Below are 23540 nucleotides of genomic sequence, written 5' to 3' on the forward strand. Positions count from 1 at the left end.
GTAATATGCTCAAACTGTCTTGCTCTGGTGAGCAACCTGGCGGCTGAATTCTGGACTAGCTGAAGTTTCAGAACCGTCTTCAGAGGCAGCCCTACGTATAACGCATTGCAGTAATCTAACCTTGAGGTTACCAGAGCATAGACAACAGTAGTTAGGCTATCCCTGTCCAGATAGGGGCGTAGCTGGGCCTACATGAACAGAAACAAGGCCAGTGCTTTCTTTACCCTAAAAAAGTACTGGTACTCACCAGCAAGCAGGCAGAGGGGCCAGCATGTGGGGAAGGGGCATGGCCTGAGGCCAAGGCTGGGCGGTGAGGGCGGATTAGCTGATTGATGCTCCCTCCTCCACCCACCCACCCACCTACTGGGGTGCTGCCGCGCAGGTAAACACACCTCTGCCACCCAGGAAGGAGGCAGCAGGGCTCTAGGAACCTGTCAAAGCATCACGTCTCTTTCTCTAAGGTCAGCAAAGGCTTCCCGGGCTTGGGGAAGGAGGCATGAAGCTCTGACAGGCCCAAGAACCCTCCCGCCTCCCCCTTCCCAAAAAGGTGACGGTTCTGCGTACTGCTGCATACTGCCAGGAAAAAAGCCCATCCTTTCATCTTTGCAGTTCTCTGAGCTTTGCAGTTCTCCAGCCGTGCAATGTGTACATAAGTGCATATATTAGGGTAACGTGCATTAAAAAATATACCAAAAGGGCAGGGTGTCATTAGGGAAATTGCTTTGTGAAGATGATGATGGTGATGATGATTTATTTCTTCTACCCTGCCCATCTGACTGGGTTACCCCAGCCGCTCTAGGCATTATAAAAACTAGGCATTATAAAAGCAAGACATCAAACATCAAAAGATGTGTATGTTAGGCGGAATTGCATATAAACATGTATGTTTGGAGAAATTAGTGCTAAAATGCTGATAAATTTGTGTGTGTGTGTGTGTGTGTGTGTAAACTGAACTGAAGGTTGGAAAAATGAGAAACTGAGATTGACAGATTTGCCTGCCTCTTTCTGTCCGTATAGATCTAGGTATTAACGTTTATTTATGTGCCTGCTCTTCCCAGGACCTCAAGATGGTGCAAATGGTTCTTCCCTCCTAATTTTATCCTCGCAACAACCTTTGAAGGGAGGCTAGGCTGGGAGAGAGTGAGCAGCCCAAGGTTACTTACTGAGCTTCACAAACACACACAAAGATTGCCCTTTCCCGCAGTCTGGAGAGTATGAGCTAGGCTTCCCGGGGGCCTAGATCAGGCGTGGAGAATCCGTGACCCTCCAGATCTTGCTGGATTACAACTCCCATCATCCTCGATTATTGACCAGGTTTGCTGGATCTGATGGGAGTTGGAGCCCAAGAACTTCACGAGGGGGCACAGGAGAGTTCCCCATCTCTGTGCTAGCTAAATGTCAGTGTGCTTACATCTACGCCATACATTTAAAGCATATCCCCGCTCCCCAAGAATCCTGAGAACTGTAGTTTACCCCCCAGGGGGCTACAGGTCCAGGATGCTTACCAAACTACAGTTCCCAAGATTGTTTTTTTTTTGGGGGGGGAACCATATTCTTTATATGTAAGCGATAAGAAAAGCAGATTTGGGAGAGGCAGGTGTAGAGTAGAGAAGTGGCGTGGTGTTCATGCTTGTGTTCTCATCCCTTTCTCCAATTTAAGCTGTGTCTCCTTTGTGGCTTTCGCTCCTTTCAGGTTCCCAATGCTCTGTTCTGGGTTTTGATATCCACAACAAGTAGCTAGTCCCCCAGAAAAACTCGAGACAGCAGTCATGGGAAGAGGGGATATCTCAGGACTTGGCAGTCCATTGCAGCTCCCAACAAATCAGGGCTGCTTGTTCTACATCTAGGGCCAGTGTCAACAGCTGGCACCCTGGCCCACTGCCCTCTATGTGCTGACACCTGCCCAGGGCCAACAGGTGCTTAGGTCTAGCCACCATTTAAATGTCCCTGCAATGTAACATCACTCCCAAGACTTTGTGGGATGCATTTACAGTGGCTGAAGCCCAGTCCTGCTCAGAGAATTATTGTTGCTTCTGGAACTGCCTGCATATTGTATCAAATATCAGTGCCGGGTTGGTTTGAGGCAGAAGTTCAGGTCAATTTGCTTTTTAATATGAAACTACCGAATTTGCCGGAAGAAAACGCAAGCCAAAAACACAGCTATTGCCCGAAACTTGCATTTCTCTGAATTTTGTGAAGCAGCTTTCGCATCGAGTGATGTGCATAAAAACCTGCATGTTAGGGGGTAAATTGCGTTTAAAAGGGCACTTAAGTGAGAACAACATACGAAACATGCATGGAGTTAGGGGGAGATTGCTCGGGGAAATGTGCACTCTCTACGTTTTTGTGAGGACTTGCAAAAGACATTGCAAGCTGATGCAAAAATGTGGAGAACTGAACCGAAGATGGGGGAAAGCAGAAGCTAAAGCTAAGAGATTCACCCATCCCTAGATGTGGGTATACTCTTGATAACAATAGGCAAGCTCTGGGTTTCCCTCAAAGTTCTTACCTAAGGAAGTGATGCCCTTTTACCTGGCAACATTTTGGGTTTTCAGTCTGAAACCTTGGAGAGCCACTGTCATTCAGTGTAGACAGTGCTGAGCTAAGTGGACCCAGTGCTCTTCCTCTGTATATGGGCAGTTTCCCATGCCCCTATCTCAAGGGGTAACCAGCTTGCCTCTGTGCATTGGATGCAATGTGGCATGTTCACACAGAATCCATAGTAGGCATGCTCTGCAATCCCACAATTCAGTTATGGGGTGCACTGTCATAAGCTGCGGCAGTAGCCATTGGTTCTAGTGACCACAGTCAGAAGTAGTAATGCTTCTGAATATTAGTTGGTAGAAGCTGCAGGAGGGGAGAGTGCTGTTGTGTTCAGGTCCTGCTTGCAGGTTTTCAGAGGTGGACCACTGTGAGAACACGGATGATGGACTCAACAAGCCATTGGCCTGGTCCAGCAGTCTCTTCTTATATTCTTGAACTGGGATTGGGTTGATTTATGGAGGAGAGGTCTCTACAGTGCCTTTATGGAGCAGTATGCCTCTGTAGAAGAGAAGGCAGTGAGAGATTTTACTTTCTTGGGCTCCATGATCACTGCAGATGGTGACAGCAGTCACGAAATTAAAAGACGCCTGCTTCATGGGAGAAAAGCAATGACAAACCTAGACAGCATCTTAAAAAGCAGAGACATCACCTTGCCAAGAAAGGTCCGTATAGTTAAAGCTATGGTTTTCCCAATAGTGATGTATGGAAGTGAGAGCTGGACCATAAAGAAGGCTGATCACCGAAGAATTGATGCTTTTGAATTATGGTGCTGGAGGAGACTCTTGAGAGTCCCATGGACTGCAAGAAGATCAAACCTATCCATTCTGAAGGAAATCAGCCCTGAGTGCTCACTGGAAGGACAGATCCTGAAGCTGAGGCTCCAATACTTTGGCCACCTCACGAGAAGAGAAGACTCCCTGGAAAAGACCCTGATGTTGGGAAAGATGGAGGGCACAAGGAGAAGGGGACAACAGAGGACGAGATGGTTGGACAGTGTTCTCGAAGCTACCAGCATGAGTTTGACCAAACTGCAGGAGGCAGTGAAAGACAGGAGTACCTGGCGTGCTCTGGTCCATGGGGTCACAAAGAGTCCAACACGACTAAACAGCAAATGCCTCTGTAGTTGTTGGGGAAGTGGGATGAAGGATTGGCACCTTCACATCTCCATCACGGGCTTCTCAGTGGCATCTGTTTGGCCACTTGGGAAGCGGGATGTTTGACTGCACAGACCTTTGGTCTGAGCCAACAGGACTTTCCTTATATTCTTATACTACAGACTTCAATTTATTACCCATTGAATCCAATTGCAATAATATGAGATAACTATTCCATATTGTCCTACCCACTGAATCCAATTGGAATAATATGGGATAACTATTCCCTATTGTCCTACCCATAAGGGTTCCTCAAGCTGAGTTCCATTGCAGTGCTTGCTGTCACTGAGATCTCTGCTAAGTTGCTTGCTTATTTAGCAATGTTACAGCTAAAGAGTTGGAGGACTTCATCCAATTTCTGGTGAAAAAACAAAGCTGGCAAAAGGTCAGGGAAGCAACACAGGCTCGAGGCCCATTCAACATCAAGTCCCAAACCTTTGATGCTCTCCTGCTCCCGAAAATAAGGAAGATGGCTGCCAAATGCTTGAAGCGGGGTTTTGAGCTCTAAGGCCAACTCTAAGGCACGTTTCTGCTCTATAACCAACCCTTGTTTTTATCGTCTCTTCCATTTTACTTCTTAACTCCTACCCACCAGTAGACAAATATTCTCATTCACATCTCACATACACATCCCAGAAGTGGAGAACTAGGGTCCTCCAACTTATCATGGTAATAGAATCTTCCTTTTCATTATTTTTTAAATTAAATGAATAGTATGTTACTAGTCCTCATCACTCTAAGAGATCTGTTTGGAAAGTGGCTAGAGCAGCAGTTCTCAACCTGTGGGTCCCCAGATGTTGTTGGACTACAACTCCCAGCATCCCTGAGCTCTGGCCTTGCTAGCTAGGGGTGATGGGAGTTGTAGTCCAACAACATCTGGGGACTCACAGGTTGAGAAAGGCTGGGCTAGAGGGACACTGCACTCCTCAGTGAATCACCAATCTCACTTGAGCATTTGCCCCTCGGTGGTGCTGTTGGGCGCCAGCAATCTTTGACAGCAGCAAACTGTTCCTTTTTTTCCTGATGCTAGATCAAATGTACTTAGTACCGCTAAGTTGTGAGGCATTCATTCATTGGGGAGGATGAACATCCCCAATGTTTGGATTTTTTTGTGGGGGGAGGTTGTTGTTTAGTTGTGTCCGACTCTTCATGACCCCATGGACCAGAGCATGCCAGGCACTCCTGTCTTCCACTGCCTCCCGCAGTTTGGTCAGACTCATGTTTGTAGCTTCGAGAACACTGTCCAGCCATCTCATCCTCTGCCGCCCCCTTCTCCTTGTTCCCTCCATCTTTCCCAACATCAGGGTCTTTTCCAGGCAGTCCTCTCTTCTCATGAGGTGGCCAAAGTATTGGAGCCTCAGCTTCACAATCTGTCCTTCCAGTGAGCACTCAGGGCTGATTTCCTTCAGAATGGAGAGGTTTGATCTTCTTGCAGTCCATGGGACTCTCAAGAGTCTCCTCCAGCACCATAATTCAAAAGCATCAATTCTTCGGTGATCAGCCTTCTTTATGGTCCAGCTCTCACTTCCATACATCACTACTGGGAAAACCATAGCTTTAACTATACAGACCTTTCTTGGCAAGGTGAAGGGGTCCTTGATGAAATCCTCAGCCCCAACCTCCTGACTCCTCTTGCTTTTTGCTAACCCATGAGGTTCTGCAGCCTTCTAAAACTATGAGAGCTGCCATCACATAACATAAAGGGGGCTGGACTGGATTCCTTGCCACTTGAACATCGAACACTCCTGCCTAGAGCCTCAATTCCCACACCAGCTTTGTGTGCCGCCCAGCCTAGTATCTAGATGAGATATACTGCTCTTTCCTCCCCCTCCTTTCCCAGGCCACAGAGTTTCAGGAGGTCCATCCTGTTTATTGGGAGAGTTTATCTATCATTTGTAGATGAAAGAGGAAGTGCCCCAGATTGACCCTTGTGGGGAGTGATTGGTAACATCTGGAGATGCTTTGAGTGGTTTCCTATTATTATTATTATTATTATTATTATTATTATTATTATTATTAAATTTACTTAAACTTATTAGTCGCTTTTTTAATTTACAAAAAGTAACTCAAAGCGACTTACAGGCATACATGTATATGTAACAGAGAATTTTAAGACAGCATAAAATTAATCAGAGGGTAACTTTAAGACAATTGCTGCTGAAATTCTAAATCACCTCCACCAAGTTTGTTCCTGTGGCTTATTGCTCTCTAATAATGAAACAACTCATGTAGTGATAAATCCTGACAACTGCTGCTATCCTTCATGTGGTTGAGTCACGTGTCACAGATGATAATAATAATAATTTATTATTTACCGTATACCCCGCCCATCTGGCTTGGTTTCCCCAGCCATTCTGGGCAACTTCCAGCAAAATATTAAAATACAATAATTCATCAAAGATTAAAAGCTTCCACAAACAGGGCTGCCTTCAGATGTGTAAAAATCAGATGGTTGTTTATTTTTTTTGACATCGGGGGGGGGGGCATTCCACAGGGCGGGTGCCACTACCGAGAAGGAACTCTGCCTTACGGTGGTACCTCAGGTTAAGAACTTAATTTGTTCTGGAGGTCCGTTCTTAACCTGAAACTGCTCTTAACTTGAAGCACCACTTTAGCTAATGGTGCCTCCTGCTGCCGCAGCGCCACCAGAGCATGATTTCTGTTCTCATCCTGAAGCAAAGTTCTTAACCTGAGGTACTATTTCTGGGTTAGCTGAGTCTGTAACCTGAAGTGTATGTAACCCGAGGTACCACTGGTATTTCCTTCCAGCAGCTAAACCAAACGTTGGCAGGTGCAGAACTGATAAGATGCCTTGTTAGTGACGTAGCCTTCTGTCCCCATCAAGACTTCAAGGAAGCAAATATATGGCTTTTCATCTATTGTCTGAAAAACATGTCCAAATTATTTGATAACCAAATAGCCTGTGATTTCATGGAATTGTAGAGTTGGAAGGGACCACGAGGGACATCTAGTCCAACCCCCTGCAATGCCGGAATCTTTTGCCCAAGGTTGGGCCCGAAGTCACGACCCTGAATTTAAGAGTCTCATGCTCTAGCAACTGAGCAAACTCTAAATATGCTGCACAATCTCTGCGGCCCATTTTGTGTCCCTGTCCAGCTGGCCATTTTGTGTCCCTAACCACCTGGTTATGTTACTTCTGATCCCCTTGATCCGCTAGATCACCCACCTGGTCTGGAGGAATCTCTCCGGTTTTGGTTTCTCTCTTCCAACCTGCTTCCAACCTTTCCGTTCATTTTACTCCGTTTCTGCATCGGTTGGCAAACGTTATTTTTCCGAAAACGTCGCCGTGGAAATTTGTGTGCGCTTTCGTTTTCCTTTTCTCTGAACAGATGCGCCTTCTCAAGCAAGTTCCCCAAACACAATGCATTTTTATCAATTCCCCCAACCAAAAAACACACCCACTGTTATGCATGCTTTCGCCAATATACAATCATACCTCGGGTTGAATGTGCTTCAGGTTGAGCGTTCTCAAGTTACGCTCCGCGGCAACCCGGAAGTAACAGAGCGCGTTGCTTCTGGGTTTCACCGCTTGCGCATGCGCAGACGCTCAAAATGATGTCACGTGCATGCGCGGAAGCAGCAAAACGCGACCCACACGTGTGCAGATGCGCACTTGTGTCTTCTGTTCTATTCAGGATGTGAACAGGGCTCTGGAACGGATCCTGTTCGCATCCCGAAGTACCACTGTATGCCTCTTTTGGGGGGGGCACATTCTTTTGGGTTTGATGAACCACGTTTGAAAATGCAGAAAAGCACAGATTTTGAAGGACAGCTATGCTTGGGTTCGCAGTGCAACTTGGATAGGGTCGCGTCTGAACATATTTCTGCCCTGTCCCTAACAACCCACACCACTTCCATCCTGACGTTCTGGGCTCTGTTCTCGTGTGGTCCCTGTCTACAAAGACAGGCCATGCTACTGCTGTTTTTCTCTGTGTGTGTGTGTTTCTCTCTGTGTGTGTTCGTCCATCTGTGCTGTTTTTAGATCCTATGCATGGACTCCCCTCTTCTGACTTCCCTTCAGTCCTCAACCTCTCCCCCCTCGGCCCCCCGCATCAACCACCACCACCGCCCCTCCCTCCCGCCTCATTTCCCCTCCGGGCTTATACAAGTGTGTTTCCTCCTTCTGTATTCTGCAAAGATCTCTCAGCAAAAAAAAAAGAGAGAGAAAAAGCAGAGCTGATGGGGAAGGAGCCGGGGCGAGTCGTGGGGGTGTGTGTGCGTTGGGGGCTGGGGCGGAAAGTGGAGCAGCGGGGAAGGGGGGAAGGGATCCTGACAACACTATGTCTGGGCCCGGGCCAAGCAGACACACTCTTCACCAAGGGGGCCTTTTGGATCTCATTGCTTCGGGGGCTGCAAAGGACTCGGGGAAGGGGGGGGCAAGGGAGCAGGCAGTGTCGCCTCGCATTAGAGCACTGCGGCTGATGCCGTGGCTCTACGTCGCCTGCGGAGATCTGAGTGCCTGGCTTCGCGGCGGCAGAAGAAAGGTCACCGTTCAGACCACATCTCCCCTGGGATAAAAAGGTTAAACCCTCGTGGGCTCCCCGAACCCGCCCACCGTCCCCCTCTCCTGGAGACCCCGGTCCCCAAACCCGTGGTGCCCCTCCAGTCCCTTGCACCGCGCCAGCCACAAAGAAGTGTCTCCCTCCCCTCCGTGCCCAACTCAGGAAACGCAAGAAAGACGCTTCGCCGAATGAGAACTTCTCGTTTGCAGAGGCCTGAACTCTCAGCCTCATCAGCTCAGCCTCTCTCTCCCCTTCCTGCCTCCATTTGTTGGCTTTCCCCTCCCTGACTCTTAACCCCATATGTCTTGGGGTTGCTGTGGAAGAAAACTCTGGCTATTTCTCTACACACAGAGACACCGGACGCTGCGACCGGCATCGGTTCTGCACCTTGAGTGTGCAGCGATGGATTAACGAATTCTTAACACTGACTAATTAATCATTCATTAACTCTTTATAAACTATTAACGAACAGTTGTCACTGCGAACAAGCACCATACCAGTTAGCCCGGGGGGGGGGGGAGAGACAGGATGAGAGAGGAGTGTGTGTGTGTGTGGAAAGCAAGGCTTAGAGATCAGTAGCAGAGGCACCAAGTTCTCTGGAGGTTTGAGGGGGCCGGACGCGATGTCTCCAAAGTGCATCGGCCCCCAAGAGCTGGCGCTCTTGGTCGGTAGGATGAAGGCATGTGGGGTGCAGGCCTGAGATGGAAGATGGGGAGTTTGGGGTGGAGGAGTTTAGGGGTGTAACCCCCTGGGCCTGGCTCTAGGTGTGAGGGTACCCTGGGCATGATGCCCTCTAGTAGCCCGGCTTGGTTAGCAAAGCCTTGGCAGAGTTAACAAGAGGTGAGGAAGGGAAAACATTTATATATTTTTAATTTAATTTATATGCCACCCTTCACCCAAAGATCACAGAGCTGTTTATAGTACAGTGGTACCTCGGGTTAGATACGCTTCAGGTTACATACACTTCAGGTTACAGACTCCGCTAACCCAGAAATAGTGCTTCAGGTTAAGAACTTTGCTTCAGGATGAGAACAGAAATTGTGCTCTGGCGGTGCAGCGGCAGCAGGAGGCCCCATTAGCTAAAGTGGTGCTTCAGGTTAAGAACAGTTTCAGGTTAAGAACGGACCTCCGGAACGAATTAAGTACTTAACCCAAGGTACCACTGTATTAAAACACATTAATAACCAAAGTAACCGAATGGATCCAGCCGACGTTTTAATGTCTCATAGTGCCCCAGAGAAATGGTACGCTAGAGAGCATCATGGGAAATCAAAATGGAGCGCCTATTGGGGCAACTGCCCAACTGTGCCAGTTTTTGCAGAGGCAATCAGGGGTTTCCTCAAGTTCTAAAATCTGCCCCTAAAATCTCCCCTTCCGAGGTTGGGATAAAAATTATGCAGGTTCGATTTTGGTCTACTTTGGCGAGTCTGCCAAATGTTATTTGGATAGGCTACAGTGCTGCCCCGCAAGACGAATGCCTCGCAAGACGAAAAACTTGCTAGACGAAAGGGTCTTTCAGTTTTGCGTTGCTTCGCTAGACGAATTTCCCTATGGGCTTGCTTCGCAAGACGAAAACGTCTTGCGCTTTTTAAAAAAAGCCGCTTAATGAGGCGCAGTTGCGACGGACCGTGCTTTGCAAGACGAAAAACATCGCAAGACGAAAAGACTCGCGGAACGAATTCTTTTCGTCTTGCGAGGCACCACTGTATTTCCCCACCCGACGTGGGAAATTTGTTTTCGTTGGGGAGCGTGGGTGGGAACTGTGGGGAAAGTAAGGTGTTTGTGGGATGTGGTGGGAAGACACACAGTGCACAGTTTAACTCTGGGATTGGCTCCTGTGAAACGCCTGTGACAGCCTGAATGGCTTTCAAAGAGGATCGGACAAATTCATGACTGTCCAGGGTTTCAGATAGGTTTCTCCTAGGCCTCAGTGAAGATGCAGGGGGTTGAACCCAGAATCTTCTGTATGCAAATGAGACGCTGTGCCAATAAACTGTAGCCCTTCCTCAGAAGTCCTGGGTTCAGATTTGCAGTGGGTCACTGATGTGCTGGGAAAACCGGCACGGTTTACTAGTTTGAGCGTGTGGCTAGGACTGTGGATCCTTGGCTTCAAATCGGTGCACAGCTATGAAGCTCACTGGGCCCCCTTGGGCCAGTCACTGTCTCTCAGCCTAGCCTCCCTCACAGGGTTGTTGTGAGGATAACATAGGGGGAGGTGGGACCATGCGCACTACTGACTTGAGCACCTTAAAGAAGGGGTGAGATATACACCTTTAGACGCCGGGTGAAAACATTCCTCTTCAATCAGGCCTTTGGCAAGAAATGTCCTTTTAAATGTGCTTGGGGAGGGGAATTACTGGTTTGCTTTTGTTCTTATTTTTATTATGTATTTTATATATGTATACGGTGATACCTCGGTTCTCAAACGTAATCTGTTCCGGAAGACCGTTCGAGTGCTGAAACGTTCGAAAACTGAGGCACAAAGGGCTGTCTTCAGATTCAATTGAGAAAATTGAAAAACACACAGTGGAAGCCGTTTGACTTCCAAGGTGCGTTTGAAAACGGAAGCATTTAGTTCTGGGTTTTCGGCGTTTGGGTTCCAAAACGTTTGTCAAGGGAGACGTTCAAGAACCAAGGTACCACACTGTATATTGTAATTTTATGTTGTGAACTGGCCTGAGATCTACGGATGAAGGATGGTATGATGATGATAATAATCTAACTGCAGCAGCAGCAACAAAACAAGATGGTATAATAATAATAATAATAATAATAATAATAATAATAATAATAATAATAATAATAATACAGCTGACCAGGATTTGAACCTGGATCTCCCCAGGCCTAGCCTACCATACTACTAGTTCATTCTCAATAACAATTACAACCACCTTGCACATTTAACATGCAATAGGAATCATGATTAATAAGTGAAGATGATGTAAGAGTGTGGGTGTGTTTGTGCCTTCCTTTCTTCATATCTCCGTTCTGCAATCCAACCACCAGATAGTTGCCAGCAGCTGGAGAGTGGCTTGGATCCTGAGCACCCTCAAGGTGCAAGCACCCAAGACCTAGATGAGTCCCAAATCCGTTTGCAGCTGAAGCGCAAATTGCAAAGGAACCGGACGTCTTTCACCCAGGAGCAGATAGAGGCACTGGAGAAAGGTGAGGAAGGGACGAAGGTGGCTGAAAACAGGTGAGGTTGCCAGCTGGCTAGAATTTCATCTTTCTGGTTAGGAGCCCGAACCGGAGCATTTTGAGTGAGGGAAAGAAAAACGGCGCCCGCTGTTTGCACTGTTAGCAAATGCGTGTGTACATCGTTCGTGCGCATTAACTGAGTTGCAACTGAGAGAGCTTTTCTTAAAGGTAAACAATGCAGACTCATCCCTTCCACATTGAACACATGGCAATTGCCTCTGATACAGTGGTGCCCCACAAGACGAATGCCTCGCAAGACGGAAAACCTGCTAGACGAAAGGGTTTTCCGTTTTGGAGGTGCTTCGCAAAACGAATTTCCTATGGGCTTGCTTCGCAAGACGAAAATGTCTTGCGAGTTCCTGCGGGGTTTTTCCTCCCCCCCCCTTTCCCCAAGCCGCTAAGCCGCTTAACAGCTGATCCGCTAAGCCGCTTATCAGCTGATCCTCTAAGCCGCTTAACAGCTGATCCGCTAAGCCACTTATCAGCTGATCCGCTAAGCCTGCTAAGCTGCTAATAGCGCTAATCTGCTAAGCCGCTAATGGGCTTGCTTTGCAAAACGAAAAAACCGCAAGACGAAGAGACTCGCGGAACGGATTCTTTTCGTCTTGCGAGGCACCAACTGTAAATGGTGTGCAGAGGTGGGTAGCACCGCTTTCTATATGCACATATGTGCCTTTGCCACCTTACAATTCATAGCTAATTAGTCCGACCCTCTGCAATGCAGGAATATGCAGCTGTCCCGTGCGTGGATCAAACCTGCAACCTTGGCATTGCCAGCCCCCCAAGTGAGCTATCCAGAGAGCCATCCAGCCAGTTAGGCTTGGAGTCCAATACTTGAGTCCGCTTACCTTCACCCTGAGGTGCATCTCAGCTGAGGGGCTGCCATCCTTATCAGGCAGGTTATGGTTGGAAATCTTCTTATTCCATCCATATTTGATTTCCTACTTGGATAGCCTGCACAGTGTACGTAGGAAGGGAATTAGGAAGAGATTGTGCGTGTGTGTTTTATTGATGTGGGAGACCCCATGACCCACGCTAGCCTTCCATGGGTATAGCCTCTCAATTCTTCTCAAGTTGCAGTTCCCGCCAAATGGGGTGTGTGTCATCATGACGCTAAACAAGGTGACTCCTGTAGTCTCTTCCTTCTGTTACCTATGCTGACTTGTTAGATGGCAGCAGGTGAAGAAGATGGAGAGGGGGGAACCAAGGTCTTTTTGATGCATCCTGGGATGCGGGCGGTGCTGTAGGTTAAACCACAGAGCCTAGGACTTGCCGATCAGAAGGTCGGCGGTTCAAATCCCCGCGACGGGGTGAGCTCCTGCCAACCTAGCGATTTGAAAGCACATCAAAGTGCAAGTAGATAAATAGGTACCGCTCCGGCGGGAAGGTAAACGGCGTTTCCGTGTGCTGCTCTGGTTTGCCAGAAGTGGCTTAGTCATGCTGGCCACATGACCTGGAAGCTATATACTGGCTCCCTCGGCCAATAAAGCGAGATGAGTGCCGCAACCCCAGAGTCAGCCACGACTGGACCTAATGGTCAGGGGTCCCATTACCTTTAAGAACATCCCATTCAAACAGGAGTTGCAGATAAGGCCAGGAAAACTCCCCTGGCGCTGTCGGTAGCAGCAGAAGAAATTTTTGTGGGAAGACACAGTTACGCTCAGTATGGATCGCACTAAATCTCACACAGGGGATATCCTTAAACTTCCGAACAACTGGACAGTGTGATTTAGATTGATACTTTGTTTTACGAAAAACCAGAGAAATGGTAACTCTGCATATGTTCAGAGGCACTTCGCTGACAATGTAATAAAATTATTTAGTCGGTTGCGGCAGACTTGTTATATCAAGATGGGACCTAAGAGAAGAAGATGTGTGTGGCCATCTGGTGGGCCAGAGTGGTACTGCAGCCTTGCTTTATTGACCTTGCATTGCAAGCCGTGCCACTTTTAAACAATAAGCTGGTCTGAGCGCCGCAACCCCAGAGTCGGTCACGACTGGACCTAATGGTCAGGGGTCCCTTTACCTTTTATGCCCCTTAAGGCATGCTATAATAGAGTGTAAGAACATGGGAGTAGGTTCTACTTCACCAGGGACTAGAAATGATGGGGAAACATGTCTCCCAAACTCTCACTCCCTCGCCCTCCCATCTTCCTCAGAATTTGAGCGCACTCACTACCCCGACGTCTTTGCCCGTGAACGCCTGGCAGCAAAGATCGACCTCCCGGAGGCCCGGATCCAGGTATGGCAAGGGCATCCACTCGGCTGTGGGACAGGCCAACCTACGCTTCCTTCTCATTCCCCGTTGATTCCATTCCACTGTTCTTCCCCCCCCGGTCCAGGTCTGGTTCTCCAACCGCCGAGCTAAGTGGCGCCGGGAGGAGAAGCTGAGGAACCAGAGGCGCCAGGCGGGGGGCACCGGGGGCCACCTGAGCATAAACAGCAGTTTTGGCTCCGCGGGCAGCACTGTCTACCAGTCCCTCCCCCAGCCGACGGGGTCAGGTGAGGGCCGTGGACCCGGCTGACTCGTTCCCATTCCCCCATTCTTTCTTGGCTAACCCATCCCTGTCTGTCTCAGGGAGGCCCTGTTGAACGTGGCCCTGGCCCCCAGTAAGAAGGGCTATCCACCAGTGGCGTGGCGTGGGGGTGCAGGGGGGGCCGGCCGCACCGGGCGCAACATCTGGGGGTTGGGTTAGGGGGTGCAAATCCACGGGTTAGGGGGCACAAATTACTTGCCTTGCCCCGGGTGCTGACAACCCACGCTACGCCACTGCTATCCACCATTGACAACCACATGACTTCTCTCTCTGTTACAGGCACCATGTTGGGCCGTACGGAAAGCGCCCTCAGCAACAACTATGGCGCCCTTCCGCCCTTGCCCACCTTCTCTATGGCCAACAGCCTCCCTATCCAGGTAAGCTTCTCAGAACCCCTTCTCAGGCTGAAGACCACATTCCCATAGCTGTCAGCCTTCCCTTTTTTTGTGGGAAATTCCCTTATTCCAGCGCCATTTCCCGTTGCTATCCCGGATTGTTAGATATCCTGTAGACTGTCCCCAGGACAGGTGAGGCTGCTGATCCCTTATTTTCAAATCTGAAAGTTGACAGCTATGCATTCCCTTCTGGGCAAGCTTCCGAGGGCCACATGCCGGGGTGGGTGGGGCCAAAGGCAAAAAGTGGGTGGGGCGACAGATGAGAATCTTTCCTTTTTTTAAAAAAAATGATATTTATTAATGTTTCACAGACAATAAAAACCAATTCCAACATTTAAACTACAAAAACAAAACAAGTAAAAAATACACAATAAAGAAACAGTTGATAGAAGAAAGAAAAGAAAAATAAAGAATAAAGACAAAGAAAAACACCAAAGTTCAAAGCTAAAAACAAAAAATAAATTAATATTTTCAAATCTTATATTTTCTTCACTAGTTTCTTGACCTCCTGACACCTCCCATTTTGTATTCCAATTCAAATATTAAATTCAGCAAATCCTTACCCTCTAACATTTATCCTTACTCCATATATTAACCTATTATTATAAATATGCATTTCCAATTATCAATCCCTATTTACATTTTCTTAAGCATGACAGATGAGAATCTTTCCTATTGTGCTAGAGGCGATAGTTCAGAGGTTCCCAAACTTATTTGGCCTACCCCCTGCCCCTGGAAATCTACCTTCTTTAAGTGAACAAACAAAAAGATCCAGTGACAAATGTGCATTCTTTTATGTATCTGCATTTCTACCTACGTAGCAAAGGGAGATATTGTAAACCAGACACCTTGAAGCCGCAGCCTGCCTGCCATTGGACAAATAGGCAGGCAAGCGGCGGTCCGCTCCCTAGGCCTGGGTGAAGCCGAAAAGGGCCCACCCAATCCCAGGAAAGCTTCTCGCCTCCAGCACGACTGCAGGATCCAGGGGAGGCGTTTTTTGCCATCCCGCAACAGCGCCTCACCTGGCGGTCAAGTGTCATTACACAACAGATGAAAAATGTACGAATGGTTTTCATAATTTTATTTTCTTCTCTTCTTTCTTAATGCTTCCACTGCCCCCTTATTTTTATCCAACGTCACGCAATTGCACCTGAGGCTACTACTGCCCCCTTGGATCATTCCAGTGCCCTCCCACCGCCCACTTAGGGAAACACTGGGCTAGTTTATAATTTATTGAATTTATATACCGCCCTATACCCGGGAGTCTCAGGGCGGTTCACAGAATAAAATCAAGATATAAAGCCACAAAATACCTAATAAAAAATAAAAACAACAACCCAATAGCCCGCCCACACACACACACACAAAAAAAAATTAAAAGGGCATAGGATGTAAAATCGGATCAACCAAAGGCCTGGTTAAAAAGGAACATTTTTGCCTGGTGCTTAAAGGTGTATAATGAAGGCACCAGGCGAACTTCCCTGGGGAGAGCATTCCACAGACAGGGAGCCACTGCAGAGAAGGCCCCGTTCTCGTGTTGCCACCCTCCGGACCTCTTGAGGAGGAGACACATGAAGGAGGGCCTCAGAAGATTATCTCAGGGTCTGGGTAGGTTCATATGGAAAGAGGCGGTCCTTGAGGTATTGCGGTCCTGAGCCGTTTAAGGCTTTCTAGGTCAAAACCAGCACTTTGAACTGGGCCTGGAAAATAATTAGTGGCCAGTGCAGTTGAACCAGGATCGGTGTAATATGCTCAAACCGTCTCACTTTGCTGAGCAACCTGGCCGCTGAATTCTGTACCAGCTGAAGTTTCTGAACCATCTTCAGAGGTCTTCCATCCAGATGAGGAAGAGGCATTATTGGAGTTCAAGATTCCATGTCCTAGCCAGGCAAAGACACCTGGGATGTGAAGCAGGACCAGCGAGGGGTGTGGCCTGGGGAGAGGAGGTGTGGCCTGGGGAGAGGGGCGTGGCCTGAGGTGCCACACCCTGGAACTGAAGACCCCTGCCTTAAAGACACATGTTCAGCGCCAGGCAGGCAGGAAGGCTGATTGAGATCCTTTGCTGCCGCTAACCTCCTTTCCTCTGTCGCATCTTGTCTGCCCCCAACAGCAGGCCGTGCCCCCCGTGGCCAGCCAGACGTCGTCTTACTCCTGCATGCTCCCCGGCGGCTCGTCAGTGCGAAGCTACGATTCATACACGCCCTCACAGCTCTCCTCTCATAACCTGAGCTCCAGCAACGGGGCCTCTACTGGTAATAGAAGGGCTGGGGGAATGGCTGGTGTGGAGTGAGCGAAGGGATGGGAGCCTGGTACCAGGGATTTGGGATAAAGCAGGGTTTTCAGCAACTGGTGGGGAAGAGGTGATGGGGCACTGGTCAGCCACAGTTGCTTAACAGCCATGGTAACCCCCCCCCCAAAAAAAAACCCCCATATAGAGCCATGTAAGAAGAAGCACAAGGAACGCTGGAATCCTTCCTGGGCAGTGATTATATTGTGAAATGCATAATGCGGCTTCTAGTATGCATTTTTAGAAATCCCACCTTCTGCATAAAGCGTGAATAAAACAACTTTCCAGTCCTTGCCATGTTGGAGCGCTAGTTAAAAACCTGTGTTGTCAGCTTCTGCTAAGACAAACACAGTGTGTCTTTCACTTGTCAAGGCTGGTGTGCACATACGCCTAGCATAATTTCAGCTACCGCACTCTGACTTAGACTCTTCCTTTATAGAGACCACAAGCCAATAGTCAGCCCCAGGAAGGAAAAGATACTGAACATGAAATTTCGAATTCTGCAAAAGCCTCCCCAAAGCCAGGCAATTGGGTGAAAGCTGGAAGTGACTTTTTTCTTTCTTTCAAACGGTCAGACATAATCCACTCCAGTTTTGGTCTTTGGGGTGTGGCTGTCCAGCCCTGTCCTACAGCACAGGAGCATAATAAATTATACTAATTCAGACCATGATTGGTCCACCTAACTCAGTATGTGGCCAATACATTCACTGGCAGCATTTCTCCAGGAATTCGGGCAAGAGTCTTTCTCACTGAGCTTTCAGCTTCAGAATAGAACTGCATCAGTGCTTTTGCTCTCTGCCATTTGAGCTCTGTGGGCATCAACCTTGATTTAGCTATTCCTTGTGTGTGAAGCAGCTTTGCCAGCGAGTAGGCTTCCCCTTCCCCTCTGGCTCCAGCTTTGTCCCTGCAGTTTCCCTTTGCTCTGGCAAATGCTGAAGCACAGAGCAGCTCTCTGCTTGCCTTGCTGCTTGTACAGCTGCAAATAAGCCCTGGAATGGAAGCTTCTCATGCACAAGAAGCATGCTATAGTGTCTGGACACTTATGCCACAGGACTCTATTGTCTATCTCCCATGCAAGCACAATATATTATTTGCAGAAGTATACTCAATACGCAAGTTGGGACGCAGGTGGTGCTGTGGGTTGAACCACAGAGCCTAGGATTTGCCGATCAGAAGGTTGGCAGTTCAAATCCCCGTGACGGGGTGCAACCTAGCAGTTTGAAAGCACAAAGTGCAAGTAGATAAATAGGTACCACTCCAGTGGGAAGATAAACGGCGTTTCCGTGCGCTGCTCTGGTTCACCAGAAGCAGCTTAGTCATGCTGGCCACATGACCTGGAAGCTGTACGCCGGCTCCCTTGGCCAATAAAGCAAGATGAGTGTCGCAACCCCAAAGTCGGTCACGACTGGACCTAATGGTCAGTGGTCCCGTTACCTTTACTTTACTCAATACGCAGGTCATATCTTCCCTGTCTTGCCTAATAGTCTGCAGGCAAGATAGGATAAGTTTTTATTTTAATTTCATAAGGATAGGGAAATCTCGATCAAACTTGAGTGACACAGAGAGGACAGACATAAGAACTGGGGTAATGTAACGTAACTTGCATACGCACTGTACATTGAAAGCACATGGCATCCTGCAGATAATTCTGGGAACTATAGTTTTTTGGGGTAGGTGCTAGGAATTGCAGCGTTGTGAAGGATAAGCTACAGTTCCCAGGATTCTTTGTGGGGAAGCTATGTGCTTTAAACATATGGTGTGTATGCATACCGTGTGAACTATGACTGTCAAAAAAACAAGAACTGCAATATTGAATGCCTTTATTAGACTCTACTAAGATTAGATTCTAATCTAACCTTAGAGCCACCCGTGTTTAGAAGCACCCACGTCCCCCAGAACTCTTGCCTGTTAATAAGCAAAGTGTGGACCTTTATATTTTTTTAAGTTCTTGCTTTTTCCTTCCAGCAGCTGCTGATGTGTCTTGAGACCTGTGTCTTTTGCACAGGTCAGGGTGTAAACAATTAGCAGCTGTATTATTGTGCACATTTACCTGAGAGCAAGTTCCATTGAGCACAGTGGGACTTAATAGGACCACTCTGCAAATCAGGTGTACGCATAAGCTTTGGGGGAAAGAAAGAAAACTAAGGGATTCCAGTAGTCAGATAAGGAGTAGCTAGACCATGGGTAGGCAAACTAAAGCCTGGGGGCCAGGTCTGGCCCAATCGCCTTCTAAATCCGGCCTGCGGACGGTCCAGGAATCAGCGTGTTTTTACATGAGTAGAATTGTGTTCTTTTATTTAAAATGCATCTCTGGGTTATTTGTGGGGCATAGGAATTTGTTCATTCCCCCCCAAAAAAATATAGGCCAGCCCCCTAAAAGATCTGAGGGACAGTGGACCGGCCCCCTGCTGAAAAGGTTTGCTGACCCCTGACCTAGACAATGGGTAGGCAAACTAAGACCCGTAAGCCGGATCCGGCCCAATCGCCTTCTAAATCCAGCCCATGGATGGTCCAGGAATCAGCCTGTTTTTACATGAGTAGAATGTGCCCTTTTATTTAAAATGCATCTCTGGATTATTTGTGGGGCATAGAAATTTGTTCTTTTTCTTTTTTCAAAATATAGTCCTGCCCCCCACAAGGTCTGAGGGACAGTGGGCTGGCCCCCTGCTGAAAATGTTTACTGACCCCTGACCTAGACTGTGCGGCAGAAAACCCTCTTCCACCTAGGGAAGCCATGTCTGTCTATAACCTCTGGATTCTCAGAGCAGGAGGCAGGCGTTTGTGTGGAAGTATTGAGCTGTTGGGAGGGGACATTTCACCTCCTTCCTGGCTGTCTTGATTTAGACAGCAGCGGGTAGTATACGGACCTGCCCTTCCTTTCACAAATTGCCGTTAACAAGGCAGTTGTTGAAACCAAAGGAGCAGGTCGCAACGTATCTTTCAGGGCCTCAAAAACCTCTGCAAGGGACTTGTCCTTCCTTAACCTTTGTCAGAATATTACCGTATTTTTTGCTCCATAACACTCACTTTTTTCCTCTTAGAAAGTAAGGGGAAATGTCTGTGCGTGTTATGGAGCGAATGCCTGCGGGTGGCAGGGGGGATCTGCTGCAGTCGTGAGCAGAGGATCCATGGTTCCCCTTCCTTCCCTCCTCCGTGGCTCGCTTTGCTCGCTTTGAAACAGCAAAGCGGGAGAAGAGCCGCTGAGTGGAGAGAAGAGAGGGACAGAGAGCCTGGTTACAAAGCACAGATCCACATGGATCCTCAGGATTTTTGCACTGGGTCACCCCAAATTCACCATCAGATCACATCACATGTCCATGGCTACAGCTTGCACCAAAAAAATCACGCACCCACTGTTGCCTGGGGCCACAGTGGTGCAAAAACGTGGTTACAAAGCATGGATCCTCAGGATTTTTGCATTGGGCTACCCCAAACTCACTGTCAGATCACATGTCTGTGGCCACAGCATGAACCACAAAAATCACACATCCACTGTTTCGTTTAGAATTCCCCCCCCCCTTGTTTTCCTCCTCTAAAAACTTTGTGCGTGTTATGGTCGGGTGCGTGTTATAGAGCGAAAAATACGGTAATTCTTGCGTTGCCTTCCCTGCAGTCAGGGCAAAAACTTGGTTTGCTCCTCAAATCCTAAATGCTTTGACTACAATAGGCCACTGATCCCAACATGTTTCGTTTTTCAGTTTGGCACAGTTAGTTCATGAAGGGTGGCACCCAACATATTTACCGTATTTTTCGTTCTATAGGATGCACCAGACCACAAGACGCACCTAGTTTCTGGAGGAGGAAAACAGGGGGGGGGGGGGAATTTCTGAATCTCAGAAGCCAGAACAGCAAGAGGGATTGCTGCGCAGTGAAAGCAGCGATCCCTCTTGCTGTTCTGGCTTCTGGGATAGCTGCGCAGCCTGCATACGCTCCATAAGACGCACACACATTTCCCCTTACCTTTTAGGAGGGAAAAAGTGAGTCTTATAGAGCAAAAAATACGGTACTTCATCTGTGCAAGGACGGATGGATGCTTGGGCAAATCCCAAATTTGCTGCGGAGGGTTGGGGGAGCCCCTGGAACAGATTAGGGGGGGCATGCAGCAGGGAGTAGAGTAGGCAGTGTTCATACCCTCCAACATGTTGAGTCTCAAAACCGGGACACAAGGCTTCCTGGCCGTGCTTCCGTGGGAGTCATGTGACCTGTGGGAGATCACGGGAGACCAAAGGAAGCACTTTTTTCTTGCCATGCCCCGAAAAAAGCACTTGAGGGTGCAAAATCATGGCACCCCAAATGGTTGCCATGTTCTCGTGGGGGGGAAGGAAGTGTGATGTCCCGGGACACTTGTGGGGTATGAGAATTTGGTTGTGCAACCGCTTTGCACCAATGAAACAAGCTACTTAGTGCTGCAACCCAATATTTATACAGTGGTACCTCGGGTTAAGAACTTAATTGGTTCCGGAGGTCCGTTCTTAACCTGAAATTGTTCTTAACCTGAAGCAGCACTTTAGCTAATGGGGCCTCCTGCTGCTATTCTTAACCTGAAGCACTATTTCTGGGTTAGCGCAGTCTGTAACCTGAAGCGTATGTAACCTGAAGTGTATGTAACCCGAGGCACCACTGTACATTTATTTGCTGAACTGAAAAGATTGGGCTTTGCAGCCTATAACGTTTGGGGGGATTCCTTCTATTTCCTGACTATTTTCCTCTTCTCTCTCTCTTTCTCGCTCTCTTTCTAGGGTTAATCTCTCCAGGAGTGTCTGTTCCTGTCCAAGTCCCTGGTGGGGACCCTGACCTTGCCCAGTATTGGCCAAGGTTACAGTGAGGAAAGAAGTGGAACGGACTGGGGGGGGGGAACGGGGCGGGGGTGGAAACGGACGACGGAAGGAAAGGGGGAGATGAATAGGCTGCTTACACGCCGCACATTTAAAGCGCATGGCTTGCCCCAGAGAATCTTGGGAAGTATCCGTTCATCCCTGCCGGAGCTACAGTTCACTACACCCTTAACAAACTATGATTCCCAGGATTCTTTGAGGGACATAATGTGCTTTAAACGTGCAGTGTGTACAGAAGGGACTTTCCTTCTGCAGCGGGGAGGGGAGGGGAATGGCAATATCTGGGGGAAGGAGCATTGGAGAGGGCCTTCCTCAACTTTGTGTATCTGTGTTAGGCAACCACGTCTGTGTGTTTGGTGGCAGGCCTCCTCTTTCCCTCAGTGTGCGCATCATGTGTGCGCCATTGGGGGAATGGGGACCTTTGGTCATCTTGTCTCTTTCTTCCCAATCCACATTCCGTCTCGCGACTTTCTCCTTCCCTCTCTTCCCTTTCCACCTCCCACCTTGCCCTTTAGATGGCACTAGGAGCTAGGGGAGCGGGGAAGGGGGAACTGCCGGAAGTATGGCAGGAAGAGAGAGGAAACATTGGGGATTCAGCACAAAGGATTTGGGGCAGACCAGGGAGAGAACCGATGACGCTTTGGGGAACTGGAGGAAAGCTTGAACCTTGGAAAAGGGCGGACAAACCTTGAAATCTAAAGCAAACATCGGGGCAAGAAGAACTGTGGCAACGGCCACATTGGAATCCTGTGAAAATAATTGCCAAATTGAGTACCAGCGAAGGATCACATGGGGAAAATGACACACTAGTCCCCTTTCAAGCTGTTGCAAGGGGTGGAGGGTGGGCGGAATAAAACTGCAACCATTTGGAAGAATCACCATCATCATCTTATTATTGATATGCCGCCCATCTGACTGGGTTTCCCCAGCCACTCTGGGCAACTTCTGACAAAATATATTGCTAGACTCACAGCAGCAGCAGTTCTAGACCTCCAAATCCACTTGTGTCTCCTTGGCCGCTCTGCCAGCTGAAGATCAAACGGCTACTTACAGCTCTTCTGCATCGCTCTCTGTCTCTTTCGGTTGGACAGGACTTGCCAAGGGACAGTCTTCACCCATGGCAGCTGGAAAAAACAGCTTAACTGCTCAGCAATGCCCACTATCGCCAACAGACTCTGTGGTCACCGTGATGTACCACCTGACGGAAGTTTTGTAAATCTGACCCTTGTCAGTTGGTGCCAAGCATTCACCCTTCCCATTTTCTGCCCCCCTGTAGAGTCTTATGGGATAGATGGTGTTTATACGAGGCCTTCCCCCCCCCCGCAGATTGGGGACCGTTGCTGTAGCGTTACTTCCTGGGTGCGCGGAGTTCAGTCGCTCTTCCCCTTTGCAAGCCGGTCCTATAAACCGCTCCCCACCTGTCTCTTCGTTCACTCTGCCTCGCCTTCTCCGTTCCCCTCTTTTCCTCTCCCCGCATGGATTTCACTTAGCTGCGTTTTCACACGGATCCCGGAGGGCTAGGGACCCCCCTCTCTCTGACCTGCACAAAATGGCCCTCTGACCACCCACACATGCACGCTACCACCTGTAGGCGCAAACTGTTTTCACGTGTGTTAATAAAGGACCCGTGTAAATAACGCTGTGTGTGAGTCTGTGTGGTTCCGTGGTGCTATCTCAGTTGTGGCTGGTGTGGCACAGTGGCAGAGAGACCCCCCCCCCCGGGAGAAGGTGGCCAACCTATTGATGTGAGGTCTGGAATAAGCTGGAACTCAACAAGAACTCAGTTCCGGCACCTGACAGGTGGGCACCATTGCTATTATAAGAGATCAAGGGAGGTTCTCGTGGAGTTTCGGCACCTGTGATTTTTTAGGAAAATTGCACTTGCTGGGACAGTTGTGGCTGCTGGCATGGTCATAGGCAATACAGTGGTGCCTTGCAAGACGAAATTAATCCGTTCCGCGAGTCTCTTCGTCTAGCGGTTTTTTCGTCCTGCGAAGCAACCCTATTAGCGGATTAGCACTATTAGCGGTTTAGCGGCTATTAAAGGCTTAGCGGATTAGCGGTTAA

At 48.5% G+C, this 23540-nt stretch overlaps 1 protein-coding gene across 8 annotated transcripts in view; it reads left to right on the plus strand.

The window, feature by feature from the left end:
* Positions 1-23110, plus strand: part of LOC310690703 (paired box protein Pax-6-like) — a gene marked incomplete at its 3' end in the record, with an annotated part of 55912 nt that extends 32802 nt beyond the window's left edge. For 4 of the 8 annotated variants that reach the window (XM_083470186.1, XM_083470188.1, XM_083470189.1 and 1 more), the window contains exons 4-10: positions 11228-11386; positions 13579-13661; positions 13762-13921; positions 14236-14333; positions 16462-16603; positions 21378-21453; positions 22447-23110. In XM_083470186.1, the coding sequence (XP_083326312.1) occupies positions 11228-11386; positions 13579-13661; positions 13762-13921; positions 14236-14333; positions 16462-16603; positions 21378-21453; positions 22447-22615 (887 nt within the window). Of the gene's footprint in view, positions 1-10257; positions 10287-10540; positions 10581-11227; positions 11387-13578; positions 13662-13761; positions 13922-14235; positions 14334-16461; positions 16604-17077; positions 17755-18094; positions 19633-21377; positions 21464-22446 lie in introns of those variants that run through there. The other 4 variants (XM_083470191.1, XM_083470190.1, XR_014518151.1 and 1 more) reach the window with 4 other exon arrangements.
* Between the last annotated feature and the right edge of the window lie 430 nt (positions 23111-23540).

Source organism: Podarcis liolepis (genome assembly GCF_965112155.1).
Source record: "Podarcis liolepis genome assembly, chromosome: 13".
In the NCBI taxonomy this organism is placed as follows: Eukaryota; Metazoa; Chordata; class Lepidosauria; order Squamata; family Lacertidae; genus Podarcis; species Podarcis liolepis.